Source organism: Schistocerca piceifrons, chromosome 2, assembly GCF_021461385.2.
Source record: "Schistocerca piceifrons isolate TAMUIC-IGC-003096 chromosome 2, iqSchPice1.1, whole genome shotgun sequence".
NCBI classification, from domain to species: Eukaryota; Metazoa; Arthropoda; class Insecta; order Orthoptera; family Acrididae; genus Schistocerca; species Schistocerca piceifrons.
In genome coordinates, this window is record NC_060139.1 from 561,328,362 (window position 1) to 561,351,793 (window position 23,432).

Consider the following 23,432-nt stretch of genomic DNA (forward strand, 5'->3'; position numbering starts at 1 on the left):
GTATATGTGTGACAAAAAGGAGACTGTATCTACTATACAGGAACAGCTCTGGTGTTAGAATAGTAATGCATTACAAAGAATACAGCAAAAGATTGAAGCAAGTAATCCAGAAATTGGAGCAGCTTTATTATGAGAGAAAGATAATTACATCGGGCAATAAAATAAAAACTGCATGGGATATAGTGAAGACAGAGACATGTGGGGCCAAAAAGGAATAGGAACAGATAGCTCTAAAAATAAATGAGACTTTGGTAACAAGTGCATGTAGTGTTGCAAACCTCTTAAACAAATACTTCATTTCTGTTACTGACAGCATGGGGTTACCAGGTTCGGTGAACAGTGCAATAAAGTATCTGAGACCAGTCTTTAAAAATAACTTCAGTAAAATGGAAATGTCACTCACGTCTCCCAAAGAAGTAGCATCCATCATATAATCCTTGAAATCTAAGTATTCCAGTGGGCCTGATAACATATCAATGAAGTTAATCAAAGAGTGCTCAAGTGAGTTGAGTTCTAACTTAAGTTATTTGTGTAATCAATCTCTTATCAGTGGAACATTTTCAGACTGGCTAAAATATACTGAAGTTAAGACTCTTTACAAGAAGGGGGATAAAGAGATACCATAAAATTATCGACCACTTTCACTTTTGCTGGCTTTCTCAAAAAATATATGAAAAGGTTGTGTTCAAGCGATTCCTTAAGCATCTGACTGCAAATAATATATTGTCGAAGTCACAGTTTGGATTTCTTAAGGCTTCTGATATACAGAAAGCTATTTACACTTACAGTGAGAATGTACTTAATTCATTAGATAATAAATTAGAGGCTACTGGCATATTGTGTGAGCTGTCATAAGCCTTTGATTGTGTGAACCACAGCATTCTCTTAAGTAAATTAGAATATTGTGGTGTCACTGGCAATGCTGCGAAATGGTTTGAGTCTTATCTATCCTTATCTATCCTTTACAAATTTCTGCTTGTGTCTGTGTATGTGCAGATGGATATGTGTGTGTGTGCGAGTGTATACCTGTATATCATAACAGAGACTGTTAAGCCAGCTTAAGTAAAAATGTCTGTTAGATTTCAGTTTTGACAGCACTTGGTCACAACAGTCAAGATTAGGTGTGATAAATTTGTTTATAGTGCATAACAATGTTTCATTCCGACAGTGTGTTAATTCTGTAAATACTAGCTGTTCCAGTTTACCACACTGTATTCACCTATTTCAGCAATCTCCTGACAAATGATCAAAGTAGTTAAGTATTACATTCAAATGTTTTTTGTTATACTTTCTTACATGTTCCACCCCACGAGAATTATCTCATTTTTTTGGTCTATGGAACAAAAACTGAGTCTAATTTAATCTAAAGGATGTTGTGTGCAATGTTGGCACTATTTCAAATAGGGCAGTTCAAAACATAAGTTAATGGCTTACAGAAAACGAGCTCAAGCTAAATCACAGAAAGACCCAGTTTTTACAGTTTCTAACACACAATTCAACAAAACCTGATTCCCCCCTCCCAGAGTGGGAATGTGATTAGCGTGACTGTACAGTTCAAATTTTTAGGTGTTCAGACAGATGATAAACTGTTGTGGAAGGCCCGTGTCCAGGATCTTGTTCAAAGACTTAATGCTACCATTTTTACTATTAGAACAGTATCTGAAGTAAGTGACAGTTCGACATGAAAAGTAATCTTTGCTATTTTCATTCTTCTATGGAGTATGGTATTATATTCTGGGTAACTCTTCCCATTCTCAAAGGGTATTTTTGGCTCAGAAACAGGTGGTTCGAACAATAAGTGGTGTAGGTTTGCGAACCTCTTGGTGCTGTATTCTACTGCATCCATTTTCAGTAAGTGACTACAAGAATTCAAAAATCTTAACAGTAATAAAAGCGCTTTTAAATCCGAACTGAAGAGTTTTCTCATGGGTCACTCCTATTCTGTCAAGGAGTTCCTTGAAAAATTAAGGTGATTCCTGTGGTATATTGTTGATTGAGTTTACATAAACTTATAGCTTGATGTTTTTTTAGGATTCACAAACATTTTATTTTATCTGTTGTTACTTTTCTGTTGTAATTTCATGTACTGACTTATTCGACGGCCATGGAAATTTGATCCTCAATTTGGTCTCACGGAACTAGACATGTAAAATAAATAAAATAAAATCACCTTGCAAATACAGATGTTGAGAGAAAGGAGGTGGTAGCTAGAAGATTATCCTTACCTGGCTTAGGTATGGGTATGACAGTGGCTTCATGCAAGTATCTGGGAAATGAGCCATCTGCCAAAATGCGATTGTACGTATGAAGGAGAAAAATACTGGCCTGCAAGAGGAAGGTGCTGCAACATCTGAATGTTATCACTGTCCAGCCCTGGGGCAGAAGATCGAGATGAAGTTAGAGCATGGTCCAACTGCTTCATAGTAAAGACAGCATTGTAGCAGTTATGACTCAGAGGAGAAGGATATTACCCGAGCTTCCTTCGCTCGTTTCTGAAGGAGGAAGGTGGGGTGATAGTGGGTGCAGCTCGAGATCTCCGCAAAACAGTGGCTCAAGTTATTTGAGATAGTAACAGGGTCCACAATGACGTCATCTACTATGGTCAGGCCAGAAATCAGAGAATGGAGCTTGGTCCCAGAGAGCTGATGAAAGTTGCCCCACATGACAGAAGAGGGAGTGGAACTGTTAATAAAACTAGTAAATGAAACCCAGCTGGTTCTTTTGCTATCCTGAAGAATGTGACGACACTGCGCAAAACACTGTTTATAACAAATACAGTTTGCCATCGTAGGACATTCGTTAAAAATGCGGATAGCACATCCCCATATGCAATCCGCGTCATGGCGTCCCTCAGTCCACTAGGGAACCACAACAAGCTGTGGTACATATGAAGTGTGAGGTATGGAACGTTCGGCGGCGGTAAGGATAACATTCATATGATGCTCTACCTGGCCAACTGGGGAAATACTGTTCGTTGAAGGTTCCAGGAGGAACAAAGTTAGAAGTCAGCCTTAAAAAGCTGCCAATTGGCTTTACATGCAAATGGGGTAGGAATTAGCAAATGGATAGCGCATGGGAAATGGTCACTCAAGTATGTGCCAGAGAGAATGGACCACTTGAGACAATGGGCAAGCTGGGCAGTGCAGGCCTAGAGGTCCAAATGGGAATAGATGTGCGTGGAGTTGGAAAGGAAAGTGGGTGCTCTAGTGTTAAGACAGATGAGGTTGAGTTGACTGAGAAGGTTGGCCAAGAGGGAACCTCTCAGACAGGCTCTCAAAGAGCCCCAAAGGGGATGATGGGCATTAAAATTGCCGAGCAGCAAAAAGAGGTGAGGGAGCTAACCAAAAAACTGGAGTAAGTCTGCCCTGGTGATAGCGAACGATGGAGGGGTGTAGACCCTACAAAGAGAAAAGTTGAAACAAGGAAGAAAAATGTGGACTGCAACAGCTTCCAGGCGGTTGTTCAATGAGATATTTTGGCTATCGACATCATCCCATAAGAGCAGCACGATTCCCCGATGAGACGGAATGCCATCCTCAGGGAGAAGGTCAAAGTGGACTGGAAGGAAACACAAGAGGTCAAAGCGGTTGTGAGGAGGCAATTTTGTTTCCTGAAGGCAGAAAATAAGCAGATGCTCCGAGTTCAAGAGCAGCTGTAACTGATCCTTGTTGGATATAATTTCCACAAGTGTTCCATTGGAGAAAAGTCATAATGGGGAATGGGGAGGAGGGAACAAATGAAAGATAGCCACCTCAGCTGCTGCCAACTGCCAGCCTTTGAAGGATCCTGTTCCATGAAACCTAGAGGCGTCAGCAATCTCCCTAGGTCGGCTTGCAGATTCCAGGAAAGAAAAATGGCAGGCGGTGCACATTGTTGAAATAGAAGTCAACTGGGTGAGGGTGTCACACGGTGACACCACTGAATTGAGGAAAGAGAAGACTGCCTCTGTTCGATTTCTTAGAGCCTTTATGGTTGGTAGATGAAAGTCAAGAGTTTGTTGGCTGGAGGGATGTAAACAGTCTTCGTGAAGGTATTCCTTTTGTCCTTTCCGGCCTGCCAGTTGTGTAGTAGGTCACATGTTGTGCAGCTGGAGGAGGGAGAGATGGGGATGCTACTGTGATACTGGGCAATTTCACAACTGCAGTAGTAAATTGCAGGTCGCAAGTCTGCGTGGCCATGTCCTTCATGGAGTGAGGAGCAGCAAGAACAGTACTATAACTGCCGGATGGTAGAATGCAGCACTTTCAAATAGCCAACAAATTGTGAGCCACATGGTAGGGTACCTTTTCCTTCACTTGGATCTTCTAGATGGCCCATTCACTGAGGTACACCAGGCACTCATGGGATAAGGTGGAATGGTCACCATTACAATTGATAATGTTCGGAAAAGAAGGCGAGCAATTGCCCTCATGAGCATCTCTACTGCAAGTAATACATTTGGCGATGTTTTGACAAGACATATGCATGTGGTTATAACTTTGACAATAGTAGCAATACACTTGGTTTGGAATGTACGGTCAGACAGTGATTACTTCATTGCCTGCCTTAATCTTCGATGGAAGCACTACTAAATCAAATGTGAGAAAAAGAATGCATGTAGGCACTAAGCTTGCATCAACCTTCTTCATTAGCTGATGGGCTGCAGTGACACACTGATCAGAGAGAGAAGTTTGGATTTCTCCCTCGGCCAGACCATCTAGCAGCCAAGTGTAAATAACACCATGGAAAGAATTCAGCATTTGATGGGCCTCAACATGAACAGGACACGCATTGTGAAGTGAAGCTGTAAGCAGTTGTTGAGATTGAAAATCACAATCAGTCTCTACACGCAAAGTCCCATTATGTAAGCGAGAACAGGATTTCACAGGGCCTACAACTGCATCAGCACCTTTCTGAATAATAAACAGATAACCATACGAAAGGGTTGACCTCCTTTTGTACTTGATACCACGAAGAACCGAGGTGCAGCTGGGAGAATCTTTGAATCTTTAGCCTCATTCTGTTTACATTTAGTAGATGTAGACTGAGATGATGATTGGCTAGTTGCAAAAAAAATCCTCCATGATTGCCAGTGTCTCTGATGGCACACACCCTCCAACTGAAGGCCCCGCTCAGAATGGGGCTCAACAGGTGATTGTTCACACCTTCCTAACTCTTGATACGAGGGACCAACTGGGAAGATAAAAGTGCAGGCAATCACCCCTCGATGGGCCTGCTCTGTGCCCGGGGTTAAGTGTGAACCCTACCATCGACTGAGGGCTGGGAATTATACATTACCCAGTACCTTATTATGTGTCAAATGCCTGGGCCGGCATTCAGGGGTGCACAGGGATGAAGAAGAAACAAAGAGAAACCTCGAATGCCAAGTGTACGAAGGGGAGGAGATGGAGAATGACGAAATAAAGAAAAAACAGATGAGGGACTGTACCGATGCCAGGCTATTGAAACTTCAGAACATATTTCCAGAAACATCCAAGACATGTTCCCCAAGGGAGGGGAAAAAGAAGAGCAGTAGGACAGACATGCAGCACGGAAAGCAAGAGAAGCTGCAAAGGATGGAGATCCATGGTAGTCCAGCACAAACTCACCAAAGAGTGGTGGGGCTCATGCAGAGGGGGGGGGGGGGGGGGGGGGGAGCAGCAGGAGTGGAAGGGAATCTAGCTGGTGCAGTCACCGGAGAATGGTTTGGAGAGTTTGTAGGAAACAGTTCAGACAACCGTGCAGAACACTGCACCATATGCGGATAAGCAAAATTCACAGGCTGTTGAGGCAGTGAAGATAGAGACGGCAAGCTGATATGGCAATGTGGATGCATGCTTGAAATTGTGTGATACACAGTCCAGATAGACCGAATGAGCCTGGGAACACAAGTGTGGTTCAGGATGTAATGATGTGAGAACATGTGGTTCCCACCCTGGCGGCATCAGCCGGGTGAAATAAGGTGCTGGAGCACCAGTATGAAGTGAATGTACATGTGCACACAAAAGTGGGAAAAGCGATGTAGGCAGAGTTCGCTGTTGGAGTTGGGAGCATAGAGTTTGAGTCACAATGCAGTATGTGACCCATTGTTTACAGGTCTTGACGCGAAACCAGAAATGCACAACATGTATTTTGCAGACAAGAGAAACAATGAGGAGGAGGAGATTAGTGTTTAATGTTCCATCAACAGCAAGGTCATTAGAGGCAGACGACAAGCTCAGATTATGGAAGGATGGGTGAGTGCGAGTCCAGCATTCTAACCACTGTGCCACAAATCGGGGTCATCATTTCGGAACGAGGCACTATACCTGATGAATACAATGACATGCAATCACTTTATGTAATGAAATGTATTTATTACGATACACTGATACAAAACTATAATTCACTAACAATAATAATGACAAGAGAAAACAGACTGAGTCAGTGATAATATCACTGAGCTTTGCAACTGTATAGGCATACTATCAATTGATGGTCCGCTATCAATAGTCAACACAAATTATAGCAATTCTGTTTATTTTAGGTTAGGTGTGAGAAACTATAATAAAAACATATAGTGAGCCGTAAAGATGTGTTTATTATATAACTGACCCTGTAGAAATGTTGAAACTAATTGTGTCCCACTGATGACAGTTTTATGGTATGGTACTCAACCCTCGGCTATTTAATACTTTTTGTCATTTTTACGTTAGGTCAGTTGGTGTAACTAGTGTCTTAATGGTTTACAATAATACTGATTACTATTTAATTCACAGAATGGGGCAAAAATGTTAGCAGAGCACTTGAGAAATGTTGCTGAAAGATGCCAGCAAATATCACATCCATAAAGAAAACGGAAGAAATCGATAGAAGAAGATGGGAAAACAAAGTTACAGGCATCCTTCTGTGAAAAAGACTAGTAACTGATCATCATCAGAACATAGCTGAAAGAAAAAGGAAATACATGGTTAAAATAAAATCTGCACTTGAAGCTTTCCAGATACAATCGTATAAATGTCTTCAGTCCCTTGGCAAAACTGATTCTCAGATAAAGAAGGTGTTTCTTTCCAGCACCTCAGAAAACTCAGCAGTCAAAAAAATCTTGCAAGGGGAGCTTGACTAAAAAGTAGACGAGAAAACTTCATCTTGTAAACTACAGGTGATAAACTCCTCAAAATACTAAACTTGTAGGAAAGTTATTGTAGAATGTAAATACTTTAGTACTAAAGGAGACTACTCAAGTAAAAGCATTCAGTTGTTGACAGGCACACACAAAATAAAGAAAAATTGCTAGCTTTTGGATTTATCCTATGACAAGCTGAAACACCCCCTCCCCCCCCCCTCCACAACCACCCAACCAAAACACACACACACACACACACACACACACACACACACACACACACACACACACACAGGCACACACCTGTACCCCTACATGGTGCCAGATAGACTGACGGTGCCAATGCTATGTTATCTGGCAGAAAGTGGACTAGTTGTGGTACGGGTAGTGTTGGGGGAGGGGGGATGCATAGTAGGAGAGGGAGGCAGGGGCAGGAACTGGTGGGTGGGAGGCTAGGGGCTAGGAGGGAGGCAGCTGCTTGCTGGTTAACAATGTGAGAGGGAGGGGTGGCAGATATAAGGGATGGCACAACTGCAGCAATACACAATGAAGGTGATGCGGGGCACAATCTGGAATGGGGTGACAGGATGGAGGAAGGGGGAACTGTTGGGTGGAGGATGTAGGGACAATGGGTTACATGAAATTTGAGGTCAGTACAATTAAGGGAGTAGAGGATATGCTATAAGGTTAACTCCCATCTGTGTAGTTAAGAGAAGCAGGTGGTGGAGGAAAGGATCCTGATAGGTCAGATTGTGCCTTTGAAATTGGACATTTTGTGCTCAACTGCATGTTGTGCCACTGGGTTGTCAACTTTGTTCTTGACAAAACGTTTCTGCTTTTTGGTAAGTGGCCTTCCTTAATCCTAAAGTATCTACAAAATATTAAACTTTTTCACAAGTGACAAAAATCAGCATGTGGTTATCTGTCTATTGCAGATCTAGCAACTAGGAAAAGACTTATCTGGCAGAAACATCGTATGAACAAGGCAGTAAAGGAAGCTTTTCTTTAGAAAGAATATCCAGATAATGAAATCAAGTTTTTCAACTTACAGCCGTGTACATTCTCTCTTCTATATAGATTCCAAGAGATGAACAATCATATCTTGAAGACATACAGACACGCATTTTGAACAAGATACAGATATGGAATCAGCAATGGAAAAGATTATGCCAAGAATATTTATTTTGTTCAAGTTTCAAATTGCAAGAAGGAAATCAGCCAAATACAGTTACACTGCAATTGCACAGAGGATTACTGAAGAAAAACTAAGAAATAAAGATTACCTTTGTCTATAAGGACTGTACAGGCCTCAGAGAAGGTGCTCAAAGTTGATGAGAAGGAGATACCCTACACACGCTTTGAGCAAGTTCTTCCTATTCTCCCAATACAAACATCAAACATGTTAATAACACCTTACATTATGATTTTTCAGGTAATTTGCACTTTTTGAAAGTGGGTGAATAGTATCTGCATAGCTTTTTTGGTGGTGGATTTTTTTTTAAAACTACAATAATTGGATATTCAGGACTTAAGCACAGAAATTTATATTATTGATAGCAAAACTTGCCTACACATTTATTTCTATATTTTTATTATTATATAAAGTAATGACTAAGTATGTTACTTACTGAATCATCTATAATTTAAAACAGAGTCTACTTCACATGACTTCCACGTATGGCAATTTTGTTCCACCCGTGATGGTTTTTTATTGCAATTTTATAAATAAGTATTGATAATGTAACATTTGCTGACATTTCATCACACAGATAATTGTTCAAATAGTGTGAATTCAATGTTTTCAAAAGGAAATAAGTGCAGAATTCACAGAGTTCTCATTAGTGGGCATTCAGTGTTGTGTCAATTAGCTGCCCCACTTGTGACAAAGTTTTAAAGGTGTTAAACAGCTCAGTTGGCAAACTTTGATGCTCAGACTTAAAAAGAAGGTAAAAAAAAAGCAATTCATATGATCACCAGTCAATCTATAACATGACCGCCAAACAATGGGCTGTGTGTGTGTGTTGTATTTTTGATGACAAAGGCCTTGCTGGCCGAAAGTTTATTTGTAATGGTCTTCTGGTAGTGCCTATCTGCAACTCAGTATCTCCGCTAGGCCTATAGGGTCATTCCATATCAAATCACCCAATAAAAAATAAATTTTACACCCACCTCCTTAGATTTTCATGAAATTTGGCTCAAATGGTTCTAATACCATCCTGACAACACCTGCAAATTTTTTTGCTGTATCTCTTATAGTTTTTTTTTATAAATTTTTAAAGTTTTTATGTTTTGCGTTTTCCGAACCTTCGGAAATGGTAAATTTAATTTGTATTCAAAACCTTAAAATTGCTTATCTTAAAAACTCTTTTAGATAACATCATGTATTATTGTAGCAAGTTTGTTTATTATACATATTTGGAGATAAAAATGATACTATAAAATATATTAATATTTTCTATGAAAAAAAATATATGTATTTTTTTTTTTTTAACAGATGTTTTGTTTTATAAGAATTGCAATATCTAGAGTCTCAGACCTGATAGAATGCTCAAATTTGTTTTAATTTACTCTTAAACATATAGGCTACTTGATAAAACAAAAATAATGATGGCTTTTTAACATGTTTATTAATTATAGTAGATTACATTACAATTATGTACAAAGATAGTGTACTTACGACACTTATGTATAACCCAACTGATTGCTTGAAACATTGAATTTTTTGAGTAATTTTGCCTTTTTAATAAACATTAATGCTGATTCAAACTGTTTTTCCACTTCATCCAAGAGCTTTCAGTTCTTCTGATAGTCTTTTTTGAAATACATTCTTCCAGTGCCGCTTGATTGAGGTGCATCTACTACACAGACTATGTGCTCCAAAGGCACTATGCAAGTATCTTCTCTTTCAGGCCAATAAAATGATGCAGCTGGTCCTGAAGGATGTAGAAATAGAATTTCTGCATCTTCTTCATCATTGAATATTGTTTTTACCAGTCCAAAGTACCAGTTACCATCATAATTTGCAGCCACATAGCTATTTATGGATGGTTCAACACGAACCCAATCAGAAGAAGAATGGAAAGAAAAGACTAAGGAGGGTTTTACACTATCTGTAGTCCTTCTAATTTCAAGGTTGTTTGTTGGAAGTAGTTTGAAGTTATGAAAACTTCTTGTTCCAGGAATGGTTCGGGTTGCTGAAAAACGTTTTTCTAGTTTTAACCGTAGCAAATCAGCTTCTTTTTTGTCAATATAGTTAAAATGAATGTTTTCAATATTTTTTTACAAAACTTGTACACATTGATTGCTGTCATTTTTTCTTCGTCTGAAAGCTGTAGACTGGCTTTCCTTAAAACTCTTTTAATAGTTTCTCCTAGGCCATCACAAATTGACTTCCCATGACTTGTTGCAAAAAAGTGTGTTGGGCCTTCAAATTAAAGTCTCTCAAGTGTTCAGTCAAATTTTTATAACTGTTTCTATTTTTGTACTGCCCAGAACAACCATCTGTAAAGTAGTGAACTTAGTCAATGTCAATATGATGTAATGACAGCCACTTTCTAATTTCTTTTTGTACAAAGTTAACAAAACCAGTGTCATGTTCTTGGTCATCACTAATAAAAAAGTGGTTGGAAACAAAAACATTGTTTTCCTCATTTCTTAGAAAAACTCCAACTGGGTGTAGAGTACAACCACCTCTATTCCAGTGGTAACTTTGGATCTCATTTTGTATAACAAAGGAATAATTTTCACTGAAAGCCATCACAATAATTGCTGTTTTGGGTGGTGGGTCTTCTTTCAATCTTTTAAAAGCTGCTGATTAGGATTTTGCTATAAACGAGTGCGGGGTGAGCTTTTCCAATGACCTAACCAATAAAGAAATGTAGTCTTCAACACTGATAGACTGTTTGATCATTTCTGCCCTGTCTGTGTTAACCCACTGACTGATTACAATTTCTTCTTCTAAATCATAATCTTCACTTAGTTTTTCAGTTAAGTACTCAGTTAGTGTAGTATTTGCAGGACAGCTGTCGCAATGATGTAGCATGCAGTTTTGGTTTTCCGTGTTGCACACAAGCATCTTAATTAGGTCTTTATAAGATTCTTCAATTTTCACAGCATCCAGTAATAGTTTAACATTCTGGTGGATACTGCATACACATACAGTGAGTGTGTGCCTGCAGCACCAGCAAGGATACACCATTTAGGTCTCAAGAAACAAAATTTTGAAAATCCTACTTCTACCTCGGGATTCTCCCATTTGAAAGAATAATAGAGTTCTCTCAAGTTACACAAAATGAGTCTTTTTTGCATGTACACATTTTTTTGAACACTTACTATGTCTTTTGTTCAAGGTAGCACTCTGGAACTTTCATCCTTTTCATAAAGTCTTACTGTATTTTCAGAAAAAGTTTTACCTTTTTTTGGACCAGGAGTTTCCAAAATACCCTTTTCAGATTTTAGCTTTCTAGCTTGTCGCACCATGTACTCACATTAAATTCTTTCAACACTTTATTTCGACTCCAAGAATCTGGAGCCAAGGTCAGAATCTGGATTTTTCTAGACCTCCCAACAGATGAAATCTTCTCTTTCATAAGAGAAGTCATTACATCAAAATACTTTGCTTTCTCAACCACACCTGTACCCTCTTCGTCATCATTAGAACTTGGTCCATCACATTTTAATGCTTTTGAAACCGCCTTTTTTGCACTCTTTTCAATACTGTTAACCTTTCTTTTAAAGTAAGACCCTTTGCTTTGTTCTGACAAGCCATGAAGCTTTATCGGTGTTAAACCTAAATTATCAAGAATAATGTTTGTTTGTACGAGGGATTAATTTCTGGATTCCAATGATTCTAATTCAACCATGACTTCATCATCTGTTTCACTTTCACTGACTTTAACTCTTAATTTTTCCTCACAAAAGTTACGACGTGGTGAGCAAAGCTTTTGTCCAGGTTTTATGCTAATATTTTTTTGTCAGTAATTGTTTAGAAAGATCCAAGCGTACACTTCTCAACGATTTTTTGATGGGCTTTTTGTGTTTTTTTTAGTGGATCTACACATGTTTGATACTTTTCGGAAACATTTAAAAAGTAGTAGCTGTGGTGTGAACATATATTCTTAAATTCACACAGATTAATTCCAGGTCGTAAGTGGATCAAATCTTTTTCTTCCTCACTCAATTCAGATACCGGTTGTAACATTTTTGAAGGTGTGTAGGTTGTTTGGAAACAGATTTTTTAAATAACCCTACGCTATAGGTTTGCAGTTAGATTGCTATAGATTGCAGTTATAAGAGTCGAGGGGCATGAAAGGGAAGCAGTGGTTGGGAAAGGAGTGAGACAGGGTTGTAGCCTCTCCCCGATGTTATTCAATCTGTATATTGAGCAAGCAGTAAAGGAAACAAAAGAAAAATTCAGAGTAGGTATTAAAATTCATGGAGAAGAAGTAAAAACTTTGAGGTTCGCCGATGGCATTGTAATTCTGTCAGAGACAGCAAAGGACTTGGAAGAGCAGTTGAACGGAATGGACAGTGTCTTGAAAGGAGGATATAAGATGAACATCAACAAAAGCAAATCGAGGATAATGGAATGTAGTCAAATTAAATCGGGTGATGCTGAGGGGATTAGATTAGGAAATGAGACACTTAAAGTAGTAAAGGAGTTTCGCTATTTAGGGAGTAAAATAACTGATGATGGTCGAAGTAGAGAGGATATAAAATGTAGACTGGCAATGGCAAGGAAATCGTTTCTTAAGAAGAGAAATTTGTTAACATCGAGTATAGATTTAAGTGTCAGGAAGACGTTTCTGAAAGTATTTGTATGGAGTGTAGCCATGTATGGATGTGAAACATGGACGATAACTAGTTTGGACAAGAAGAGAATAGAAGCTTTCGAAATGTGGTGCTACAGAAGAATGCTGAAGATAAGGTGGGTAGATCACGTAACTAATGAGGAGGTATTGAATAGGATTGGGGAGAAGAGAAGTTTGTGGCACAACTTGACTAGAAGAAGGGATCGGTTGGTAGGACATGTTTTGAGGCATCAAGGGATCACAAATTTAGCATTGGAGGGCAGCGTGGAGGGTAAAAATCGTAGAGGGAGACCAAGAGATCAATACACTAAGCAGATTAAGATGGATGTAGGTTGCAGTAGGTACTGGGAGATGAAGAAGCTTGCACAGGATAGAGTAGCATGGAGAGCTGCATCAAACCAGTCTCAGGACTGAAGACCACAACAACAACGCTATAGGTTTGAATATCTGACATACTGATTTCACTTTTGGTCTGATTACTGTTCTGGTTACTTTTATAGGATATTGGAAAAGAATCTCTGTAAACTAAGTAACAGTACTTACTGAAAGTTCGAATAAACTTAATAAAATACTACCCAAGCACTATTTAACACTGTAATAATTTTTTACTTCAAAACACAGGAGCAACAAAACAAAATCCAAGCGTCTATTGTTACTCCAAGAAGACAAAAACTTATTTTCGGTGTCTAAGTCACTTGGTACTTTTTATTTTTAAAATATAATTAATATTATTTTAAAAATTAGATAACTATTAAACAGGTTAAACAGCCAACATAATTTTTATTTTATCTAATACCCTATACAATTAAGAGTATTTTAAAACAAATTTGAGCTTTCTATCAGGTCTGAGACTCTAGATATTGCAGTTTTTGTAAAACTAAACATCCGTTAGCTAAAAAAAATAAAAAACCTGTAAACTTTTTTTATTTGGCAGATTTTAATATATCTTTATGGTAATTTTTTTAACATTTAGATATAATACACAAACTTATTCCTAAATTTATACTGATATCTTGAGTGTTCTTTAATATACAAATTTTTTTAGTTGTGAGGACACGTTTAAGTTACGATTTCCGACTGCTGAAACAATGCCAAATCTAAAAACTTTAAAAATTTATAAAAAAAAAAAACTATAAGAGATAGAGCAAAAAAATTTTACAAGTGCTTTCAGGATGATAAAAGAAGTAATTGTACCAAGTTTCATCAAAATCTGACATGGTTGGTGTCAAGGCCTGGGTGACTCGACATGGAATGACCCTATTTGGAGAGTAGCAACTTTCTTTATCGTGATGGTATTCCACAGCCTTGAATTCATCCCAACATGGATCAGTGGAATGCGAAATAAAGAACGGAAAACTAAAACAAATAAATAAAATTTATTTATATTTATAGTTCTTGTTATGTTAGCTATTGACTGCTGAAAAACCTAATGTAACTGTCCCCCTGTGATGATGGAAAACCCCCCACACAACAAACAACCAGTATGTTTCAGAGTGCAAGAAAATTTTTCTTGACAATCGTAAAACATATACTTGTGGTCACATTTCCTCAATGTAGTGAGTACAAACACAAACAATTTTGTTGGTGAGACACATTTTTGTTTTGTTATTTCTTTCTTTTATTTATTGATTTATTTTATTATTTAAAATTGAGCACTAGTTTTTTTTAAGTTATGCATGATCAGCAGTATTTTTCTTGGTTAAGAAAAAAAACGGCAGGATATCACAAATGATTGGTACAATCATTTCACAGTCACATCAATACCGCCTGAAAATCATGAGTATTTGAACTACAGTTTTATACATCATAGTACTCAATCTAGACTAGGCTATCTGTTGTTTTGACACTAGATGTTAAGGACACATTATCTAACATAGGTTCGGTAACAAAAAGAAGGCACGGTACCAGACTCAGTTTTCATTTTTAAAGTATATTAACACTTAGATGATAGTATTAACAAAAGTATTACGTCAGAAGTCTGATTTGCGTATCAAAGCACATTTGTGTTTTTGAAATTAGTATAAATATTCTTCTAATAATTTCCGGGTATGCAGCCGGATCCCGTCGACATTCTGGCAGAATGTCGACGGGATCCGGCTGCATACCCGGAAATTATTAGAAGAAGAAATACGCCGGGAAAATTTCAGAAGTATAAATATTTTCTCTGTTGTTGATATACTTTAGCATGTTTCAAATCTCATGTGAAACTGACACCATTAGATGGCTATTGTCCTATCCAATGGCATTACCGTAGACTACAAGATTAAATATATTTCTCTACACTAATTTCTAGCTCACAAGACCAATGCCACAAGTGTAGAAGTCTGGAGGCGGCCTTCTTCCGGCAGCGGATGTCAAACTGGTAGTGGTGAATCATACGGTGAAGAAGACCTCAAATAATGTTGAATGCATGAACTAATGAAACACTTTACAAACGGTGAAAAAATCATGAGTAAGTTTACACTCTCCAGAACTTGATTAAAAAAACATCTGCAAGATGTATTTCGTTTATTTGGTCACCTATTGTCATCCGGACATAATTAAAAACAGTATACTGCTATGACAGTCAGAGTGTTTTAAAAATAAGCAGCAAATAATTTAAACAAATCCAACACAACATTTTTTTTCTGAAAACATACTTACTTCGTGTAATCTTCGCGCTTCCGAATACAATATTTTCTCATGACTTTAACTTCATGTATGTTATTATCTGCTTCCCATGATATAAAGTCAACTTTCTTCAGGAGTTTCTGTTCGTGAAATTTTAATTTTCGAACCATTTTCCACTGCGAAACTTTCACGGCACACAAAATCAAAACAAATACACGTGCAAACTCAAATTTCCAAAGTGTACCAAACGAAAGACTACTACGAACTTTCACGACATATTTCTCATCTGTCACCGTCAGCTTACAGTGCGATAATCGCAGTGTTTAGCACTTCAAGAAGACTTTATTATTAAATAATTTCACACTCTGAACGATTCACGCACAAATAGTAATAAAAGAATTGCATAAAAGAAATTTATACGCTGGTAGTGCCATGGCGGTAGTACCAAGGGTAGTACAAACACATTGCAGTTGTTATCTTTGATTGGCGTCACAAAGATGTCATCTGCTGTTGTGTTGTGTGGTACTGACAATGTTTTATGTCAAAAGTAAATAGTCATTTCCGTATCGTAAACTATGTGATTACTGAAGCAGTTTATCAGAGGGAAAGCATGTCCTCCCCTGCAAGAGGAAAAGGAACTTTCACACGCCTGGAAAGAACTATAAACGTATAACGTTTAGTAATGGCTGGATTTTTTATGAAAATCACTGCATAAAGAAATGGCAAAGAAAAGTGTCGAAGTCCAGGTTTTTGATAGTGATTTTGCACTTCTACTTCGTGAGTCCGTCACTTATGAGATCAAAATGGAATCCCGCCCCAAAAGTAAATTTCGCACCTTTGTATTTGTATGTATCTTATTGGCGGTGACAGGTATTGTTTATTTTGGGTACTTCTGTCCAGATCAAGTTTGCGCACTCTCGTCACGAGAAACCGCATGGTCGGAGTGGACGTTTCGCACACCTATTCAAGATAATTTAGGAAAACCTTTGCAAACTCATTCAGAACCACTGAGTTCGAAATTATCAAATCCAGGCCTAAGTTACGATGATGTTCTTAATGAAAATTTCCAGTTTGATATGAAAGCTCATGACGTTATGGTCTTTCTGCACATTCAAAAGACAGGAGGTACGTCATTTGGAAGGCACTTGGTGAGAGACTTGGATTTGGAGAGGCCATGCACATGTCAAAGGAAAAGGAAACGCTGTTATTGTTTTCGCCCAAACCGCAAGGAAATTTGGTTATTTAGTAGATACTCCACGGGATGGAAATGTGGCCTTCACGCAGACTGGACAGAATTAACTAGTTGTGTGGATTCAGAACTTGACAAAAATGAAGGTGATAAAGTCAAAAGACGGTATGTTGGTTCAAAGTTACCGTTTCTTCGTTAATTTATTATAGAATTAAGTGTTGTCTGACAATTATAATTTTTTCAGGTATTTTTACATCACGTTGTTGAGAGAACCAATTAGTCGATACCTTTCTGAATTTCGTCATGTACAGCGGGGAGCCACATGGCGAAACTCAAGGCACTGGTGTGGTGGTCATGTAGCTACTCGAGAAGAGCTGCCTTTGTGCTACAAAGGCGATAGCTGGAAAGGGGTGACATTGGATCAGTTTGCAGCATGTCCTTACAACCTTGCAGCAAATAGGTAGGATTCATGTTATTACCTAACAACAATTGGAATTTTGTGACTAGTAGTAAAATTATTTCTGTTTTTATATTGCTTTTATTATAATCCTATGTAACTTCATATTAGCCAGTAATTGAACAAGTGCCTTTATAAATCTGTGTGTGTGTGTGTGTGTGTGTATGTGTGTGTGTGTGTGTGTGTGTGTGTGTGTATTTTAGGTAACTGCATAAAAAAGGAATTTATGAGGTTGACACACCAGTCTTTGACAGTATGGCGAGAGATTTGTGCGTATGGTTCTTAATCCCCTGCATAATAATGTGTTGTGATCTAGAGCTCCCTTATTTCACTGAATACTGGAGGTGAATCAAAAGATTTTTGTGTGTACCAGTTACAGGCAGTTAACTAAACATAGAGCTAAAGGACTCTAAATCACTCTGTGGTACTTAAAATGTGGGAAAGTGGGTTAAAGTGTAGTATGGGCTGGAATGTGATTACAAACTGATCTGTAATGCTGCCCAAAGTCTATGTTAAAGTGAAAGGTGAAAATTTGGTTTTGAGTTGGCAAAGGAAACAAATCATACAGCCAAATAAAGTTTACGGTAACAAAATGACAGGAAGTGCAGCCTAATGTTTACATCCACACAATATTGAAATGCAAAGGGAATCCAAAGTTTTACTCAAAAGTATATAACACAGTATATTAAACAAATAATACTATTTCATTAATGTAATATAGAGTGATTTCATAAAGAACCATCACCAAAAAAGTAAAACATAATAAATAATAGAAATTAGACATAAGTATAATAAAACTGTAATGGATTTTTTTTACAACTGAGACTTTATTTCAAGCCTTTCCAAATATATCCACAGGCTTTGGAAAGAATTATTTGAGCCTTGTTCCTGTGCACAAAAGGACAGGTGCCAATGACGGACTCTTGTTTCACTACACTAACACTCAGAGACATTCATTGGCTGCGAAATGTGTGTGGATTTATCACACAATGTTGTAAGCACTGTACCATTTTCAGATCAGAGCTTGAACATGTGTCAAGTCATATGAAATAATGGAAAATCCAGGATGTAATAATGACAGTATTATAAAATGGTAGACTGCTAGTCACCATATATAGGAGACACTGAGTGCAGAGAGGCACAACGAAAAGGCTGCTACACATTTGAGCTTTCAACCAAAAGTCCTATTGCTAAAGCAGAAAACACAAGCACAACCCTCACACACGATCACTGTCTCTGGCTGCTGAGACTAGACTGCACACAGCATCTGTGCCTGATGGGAGAAGCAATCTGTAGGTGATAAAAAGAAGGCTGGCCAGGGAGGAGGGTGCTAGTGGGGTAGGGGTGGGGGAAGGTATACTGGCTGCTCAGGAGCATGCAGTGATGTTGTGGGGACAGGATAGGACAGCTAGATGCAGTCAGAGGTGGGGGGGGGGGGGGAGTAGAGGAGGGGAGGAAAAACTAGTTAGTGCCATTGTGGAATAGAAGGCTGTATAGTTCTGGAGTGGGAGCAAGGAAGGGGATTGGCAGGTGAAGAACGGGACTAGCGAAGGTTGAGGCTAGGCTAGGGGTGTTATGGGAACATAAGATGTACTCAGGGAGTGTTCCCACATGTGCAATCCAGGTAAGCTGGTTTTGGTAGGAAGGACCCAGATGGTGCAGGCTGTGAAGCAGTCATTGAAGTAAAGAACCTTGTGTTGGACAGCTTGTTCAGCAACTGGGTGGTCCAACTGTCTCTTAGTGAGAGTTTGTTGGTGTCTATTCATGCGGGCAGGCAGCTTGTTGGTTGTCATGACCATGTATAAAACAACACTCTGGATGCATCTCAGTTTGTAGATCACAACAGCTTTCACCCATAGCCCTGTCTTTGATAGCATAGAAGATGGCACAGGTCTTGTAAGGGTATAAGTCATGAGGCAAGGGGTTGAGAGCAGGGGTTAAATAGGAATGGACAAGGATATCACATAGGCTTGGTAGGCAGCAGAACACTGCTGTGGGAGGGCTGGGATGGATATTGGATAGGATATTCCTCATTTCAGAATATGTCAAGAGGTAGTTGAAACATTGATGAAGAATTTGATTCAGTTGCTTCAGTCCTGGGTGGTACTGAGTCACGAAGGACGTGCCATTTTGTGGCCGGACAATGGGTATGTCATAGGTGACTGGAGGGATAAGGCATGGGAGATCTTTTTCTGTACATGTTTGGAAGGATAATTTCAATATGTGAAGGCTTCAGAGAAACTCTTGGAATATTTAGAGGGGATTTCTTGGTATGGAATAAGTAGCAGCTGTTGAAGTGGAGGTATTGCTGGTGGGTAGTAGATTTAATATGGACAGAGGTACTAATGTATCCATCTTTGAGGTAGATAGTAGATTTAATATGGACAGAGGTGCTAATGTGTCCATCTTTGAGCTAGAGGTCAACATTAGGGAAGATGGCTTATTGGATTGAGGAGGACCAGGTGAAGCAAATGGGGGAGAAAGTGTTGAGATTCTGGGGGAATGTGGATAGGTGCTAGCTTGTTGACCCATGTTCTGTGAAATTTAGTAGATAATGTTCACAGTCAGTCATGCAAGAACCATGCCAGTTGCTGATTGTTGTCAAGCGTTTTCAAGTCTTCCCAGTGCCACTTTAAGTGGCCCAAATGTGTAGAAATCATATTGTGATCTATGTGGACTATCTGGAGGAAATGTACAGACTAACTATTGTTAACTTTTGTTCTTGGCATATATGAGTAAATATGATGGAAAATCTTAGTGGAACATAGATAATGTAAGGAGTAAAGGTGACTCACTGAATAGTAGAGGTGCTGTGCTGTAGGACCATAAAAAAGACTGAAAACTTTAGTAGCGTTCAGATGAATCCTTTTTCAGAACTATGAATTAACACAATATAAACACACATCGTATTGGATACATTTTCCCAGCTGACTACATTGTGCCTGTACTACAGCTGAATTCAGACGAGAGATTGTATCTGTTGCAGTGAGTGAAGAGAGAAAGGCACTGGGGAGCGAGAGCAAAGGCTGGGGAAGGGTGCAGGACAGCTGAGAAAGAGAGGCAGGAAGTACACATCCTATTCCAACTTTGTCACAGGCTTAGCCTGTCCTATTGGAGGAAGGGCTACTTGAGGAAGCAGTATGTCATACGCCAAATATGCTATCATTTCTAATTAGTATATTGTATGGGCTTGACCACAAACCAGCTGTCCTCCCGGATGAATGACCACTACCAAACAGTTGTCAAGGTCAGAGTTGAGCATCTACTGGCAAAACAGTCTGCTGAGCACAACATGCTCAATTTCACAACCTTTGTCATTTGGATCCTTCCTCCAACACCAGCATTCCTGAATTACATAGATGGGAGTTACCTTTGCAACATGACTTTCGATCATGTAATCCTCCTAATCTCCATCTTCCATACACACACCCATCCCCAGCACTGCTCCAGGAACTGAAATCACTCATCCTGCAGCCAGATGCTTTTCTCAGCAGTTTCCCTCATCCTGTGTTCTATCTTGCAATCCACTCCTCCACATTATCATGAACTTCACACAGCTGCCCCTGCCTGCAGCCAGATAGAGCCTATGGGTGCCACATCCTTATCCCTTGCGCCTGATGCATTTCCCTCTCACTCATTTATCCAGTTGATGAAGCTGCCTTGTGATTGTCCAATGGTGAGGGTTTGTGTGGAATTGTCCAGAATTTGAAGTCTTCTACCAACCCTTAGGAACATTACTTTGAGGATCTTCTTCAGTTGCTCACACAGTATTTTGATCATCAAATCCATGTGGTGGTGGCACAGTTAAGTTTCACCAGTACCACAAGCACCCCAGCATGGGTTGCTGAGATACCAAGACTCTCACACAAGTGTCAGTTTGAGTGTTGCCACTATGCTACCTTGTATGTGGACTCGTTCATTAGGGACACGATTGTCCGTTTAACACGCAACCGTGATGGCAAAACGAGAGCATTGGCCTTGTTCAGCTTTAGCCGAAGTTGGTAAGATTACAGAATCACATGAATTTTTGGCAGTGGCAAGGCACATACTTTCTGACAATTCGTTAAGTTAGATGTGAGATGAACAGCCCATGGTGTCCCATGCGATGAGGCAGGTGCTCTTGCCTTCCATTGAGCTGCTGGGGGTTGACACTGCGGATGATTGGAGTGCAGTGACATAACAGTGCTGCCAGTCTCTGCCCATGTTGGGCTCAGCTGGTATGCATAAATCACAGCATCAAACAATGGAAAATCCAGGATGGAATGCAACGATATTAGAGTAGGAAAATTGCTACTCACCGTATAGCAGAGATGCTGAGTCGCGACAGGCTCAACTAAAAGATTCACACAATTATAACTTTTGGCCATTAAGGCCTTTGTCAGCAATAGACACACATACATACACACACCTGCACACACACACACTCACGCAAACGCAACTTGTACACACGTCTGCAGTCTCAGGCAACTGAAACCACACTGCGAGCAGCAGCACCAGTGCATGATGGGAGTGGCGACTGGGTGGGGGTAAGCAGAAGGCTGGGGTGGGGAGGGGGGGGGGATAGTAGTAGAGAGAAATTAAAAGTCTGAGTGTGACGGTGAAATAATGGCTGTGTAGTGCTGGAATGGGAACAGAGAGGGGGCTGGATGGATGAAGACAGTGACTAACGAAGGTTGAGGCCAGGAGGGTTAGGGGAACGTAGGATGTATTGCAGGAAAAGTTCCCACCTGCGCAGTTCAGAAAAGCTGGTGTTGGTGGGAAGGATCCATATGGCGTAGGCTGTGAAGCAGTCATTGGGATAAGGGATATCATGTTTGGCAGCTTGTTCAGCAACAGTGTGGTCCACTTGTTTTTTGGCCACAGTTTGTCGGTGGCCATTCATGCAGACAGACAGCTTGTTTGTTGTGCCTACATAGAATGCAGCACAGTGGTTGCAACTTAGCGTGTAAATCACATGACTGGTTTCACAGGTAGCCCTGCCTTTGATGGGATAGGTGATGTTAGTGACTGGAATGGAGTAGGTGGTGGTAGGAGGATGTACGGGACAGGTCTTGCATGTAGGTCTATTACAGGGGTATGAGCCATGGGGTAAGGGATTGGTAACAGGGGTTGTGTAAGGAAGGACAAGTATATTGTGTAGGTTTGGTGGACGGCGGAATACAACTGTAGGAGGGGTGGGAAGGATAGTAGGCAGGACATTTCTCATTTTAGGGCACAACGAGAGGTAATAGAAATCCTGGGGGAGAATGTAATTCAGTTGCTCCAGTCCCGGATGGTATTGAGTTATGAGGGGAATGCTCCTCCGTGGCTGGACTGTGGGACTTTGGGAGGTGGTGGTAGACTGGAAAGATAAGGCACGGGAGATTTTTTTTTTGTACAAGGTTGGGAGGATAACTGTGGTATATTTTGAGAGGGACTGCTCATCGCTGCAGATGTGATGACCACAGGTGGCTAGGCTGTACAGAAGGGACTTCTTGGTGTGGAATGGGTGGCAGCTGTCGAAGTGGAGGTATTACTGGTGGTTAGTACGTCTGATATGGACAGAGGTACTGATGTAGCCATCTTTGATGTGGATGTCAACATCTAGGAAAGTGGTTTGTTGGGTTGAGTAGGACCAGATGAAGCAGATGGGGGAGAAGTTGTTGAGGTTCTGGAGGAATGTGAATAGGGTGTCCTCACCTTCAATCCAGATAGCAAAGATGTCATCAGTGAATCTTAACCAGGTGAGGGGTTTAGATTTGGGGTTTTTAGGAAGGATTCCTCTAGATGGCCCATGAATAGGTTGGCATAGGATGGTGCAATGCGGGTGCCCATAGCCGTACCCCGGACTTATTTGTAGGTAATACCTTCACTGGAGAATTAATTGTGGATGATGATATAGTTGGTCATGGCGACTAGGAAGCAAGTTGTTGGTTTGAAATCCATAGGGCATCTGGAAAGGTAGTGTTCGATAGCAGTAAGGCCATGGGCATTAGGAATGTTAGTGTACAGTGACCTGGCATCAGTAGTGACGAGCAGGGCATTGTGTGGTAAACGGACAGAAACTGTGAAGAGTCGGTGGAGGAAATGGTTGGTATCTTTTATATAGGAGGATATGTTCTCGCAGATGGAAAGAGCAAGGATCCATGGTGGTGCAAAAGGAGCGAAAAATTATGTAAAAAAGTAGAATTACATCCAAAAAATTACGCAAAAATACACTCAAATATGTGTGAAAAATATGAAAAGGATGCACAAGGGGAAAAAACGAGATGAAATCTGAGCAAGAAGACAATAGCGGAAAGC

The 23,432-nt window shown here is 39.8% G+C and overlaps 2 protein-coding genes across 2 annotated transcripts in view; one reads left to right on the top strand and one right to left on the bottom strand.

The window, feature by feature from the left end:
* Window positions 1–15,911, bottom strand: part of LOC124777711 (U3 small nucleolar ribonucleoprotein protein IMP3) — an 85,782-nt gene extending 69,871 nt beyond the window's left edge. Inside the window, exon 1 of the mRNA XM_047253208.1 lies at window positions 15,538–15,911. Coding sequence (XP_047109164.1) covers window positions 15,538–15,674 — 137 coding nt within the window. The 5' untranslated portion in view covers window positions 15,675–15,911. The remainder of the gene's footprint in view (window positions 1–15,537) is intronic.
* Window positions 15,912–15,998: 87 nt separating this feature from the next.
* Window positions 15,999–23,432, top strand: part of LOC124778027 (heparan-sulfate 6-O-sulfotransferase 2) — a 46,997-nt gene continuing 39,563 nt past the window's right edge. Inside the window, exons 1-2 of the mRNA XM_047253609.1 lie at window positions 15,999–16,858; window positions 16,938–17,153. Of these exons, the coding sequence (XP_047109565.1) occupies window positions 16,224–16,858; window positions 16,938–17,153 (851 nt within the window). The 5' untranslated portion in view covers window positions 15,999–16,223. The remainder of the gene's footprint in view (window positions 16,859–16,937; window positions 17,154–23,432) is intronic.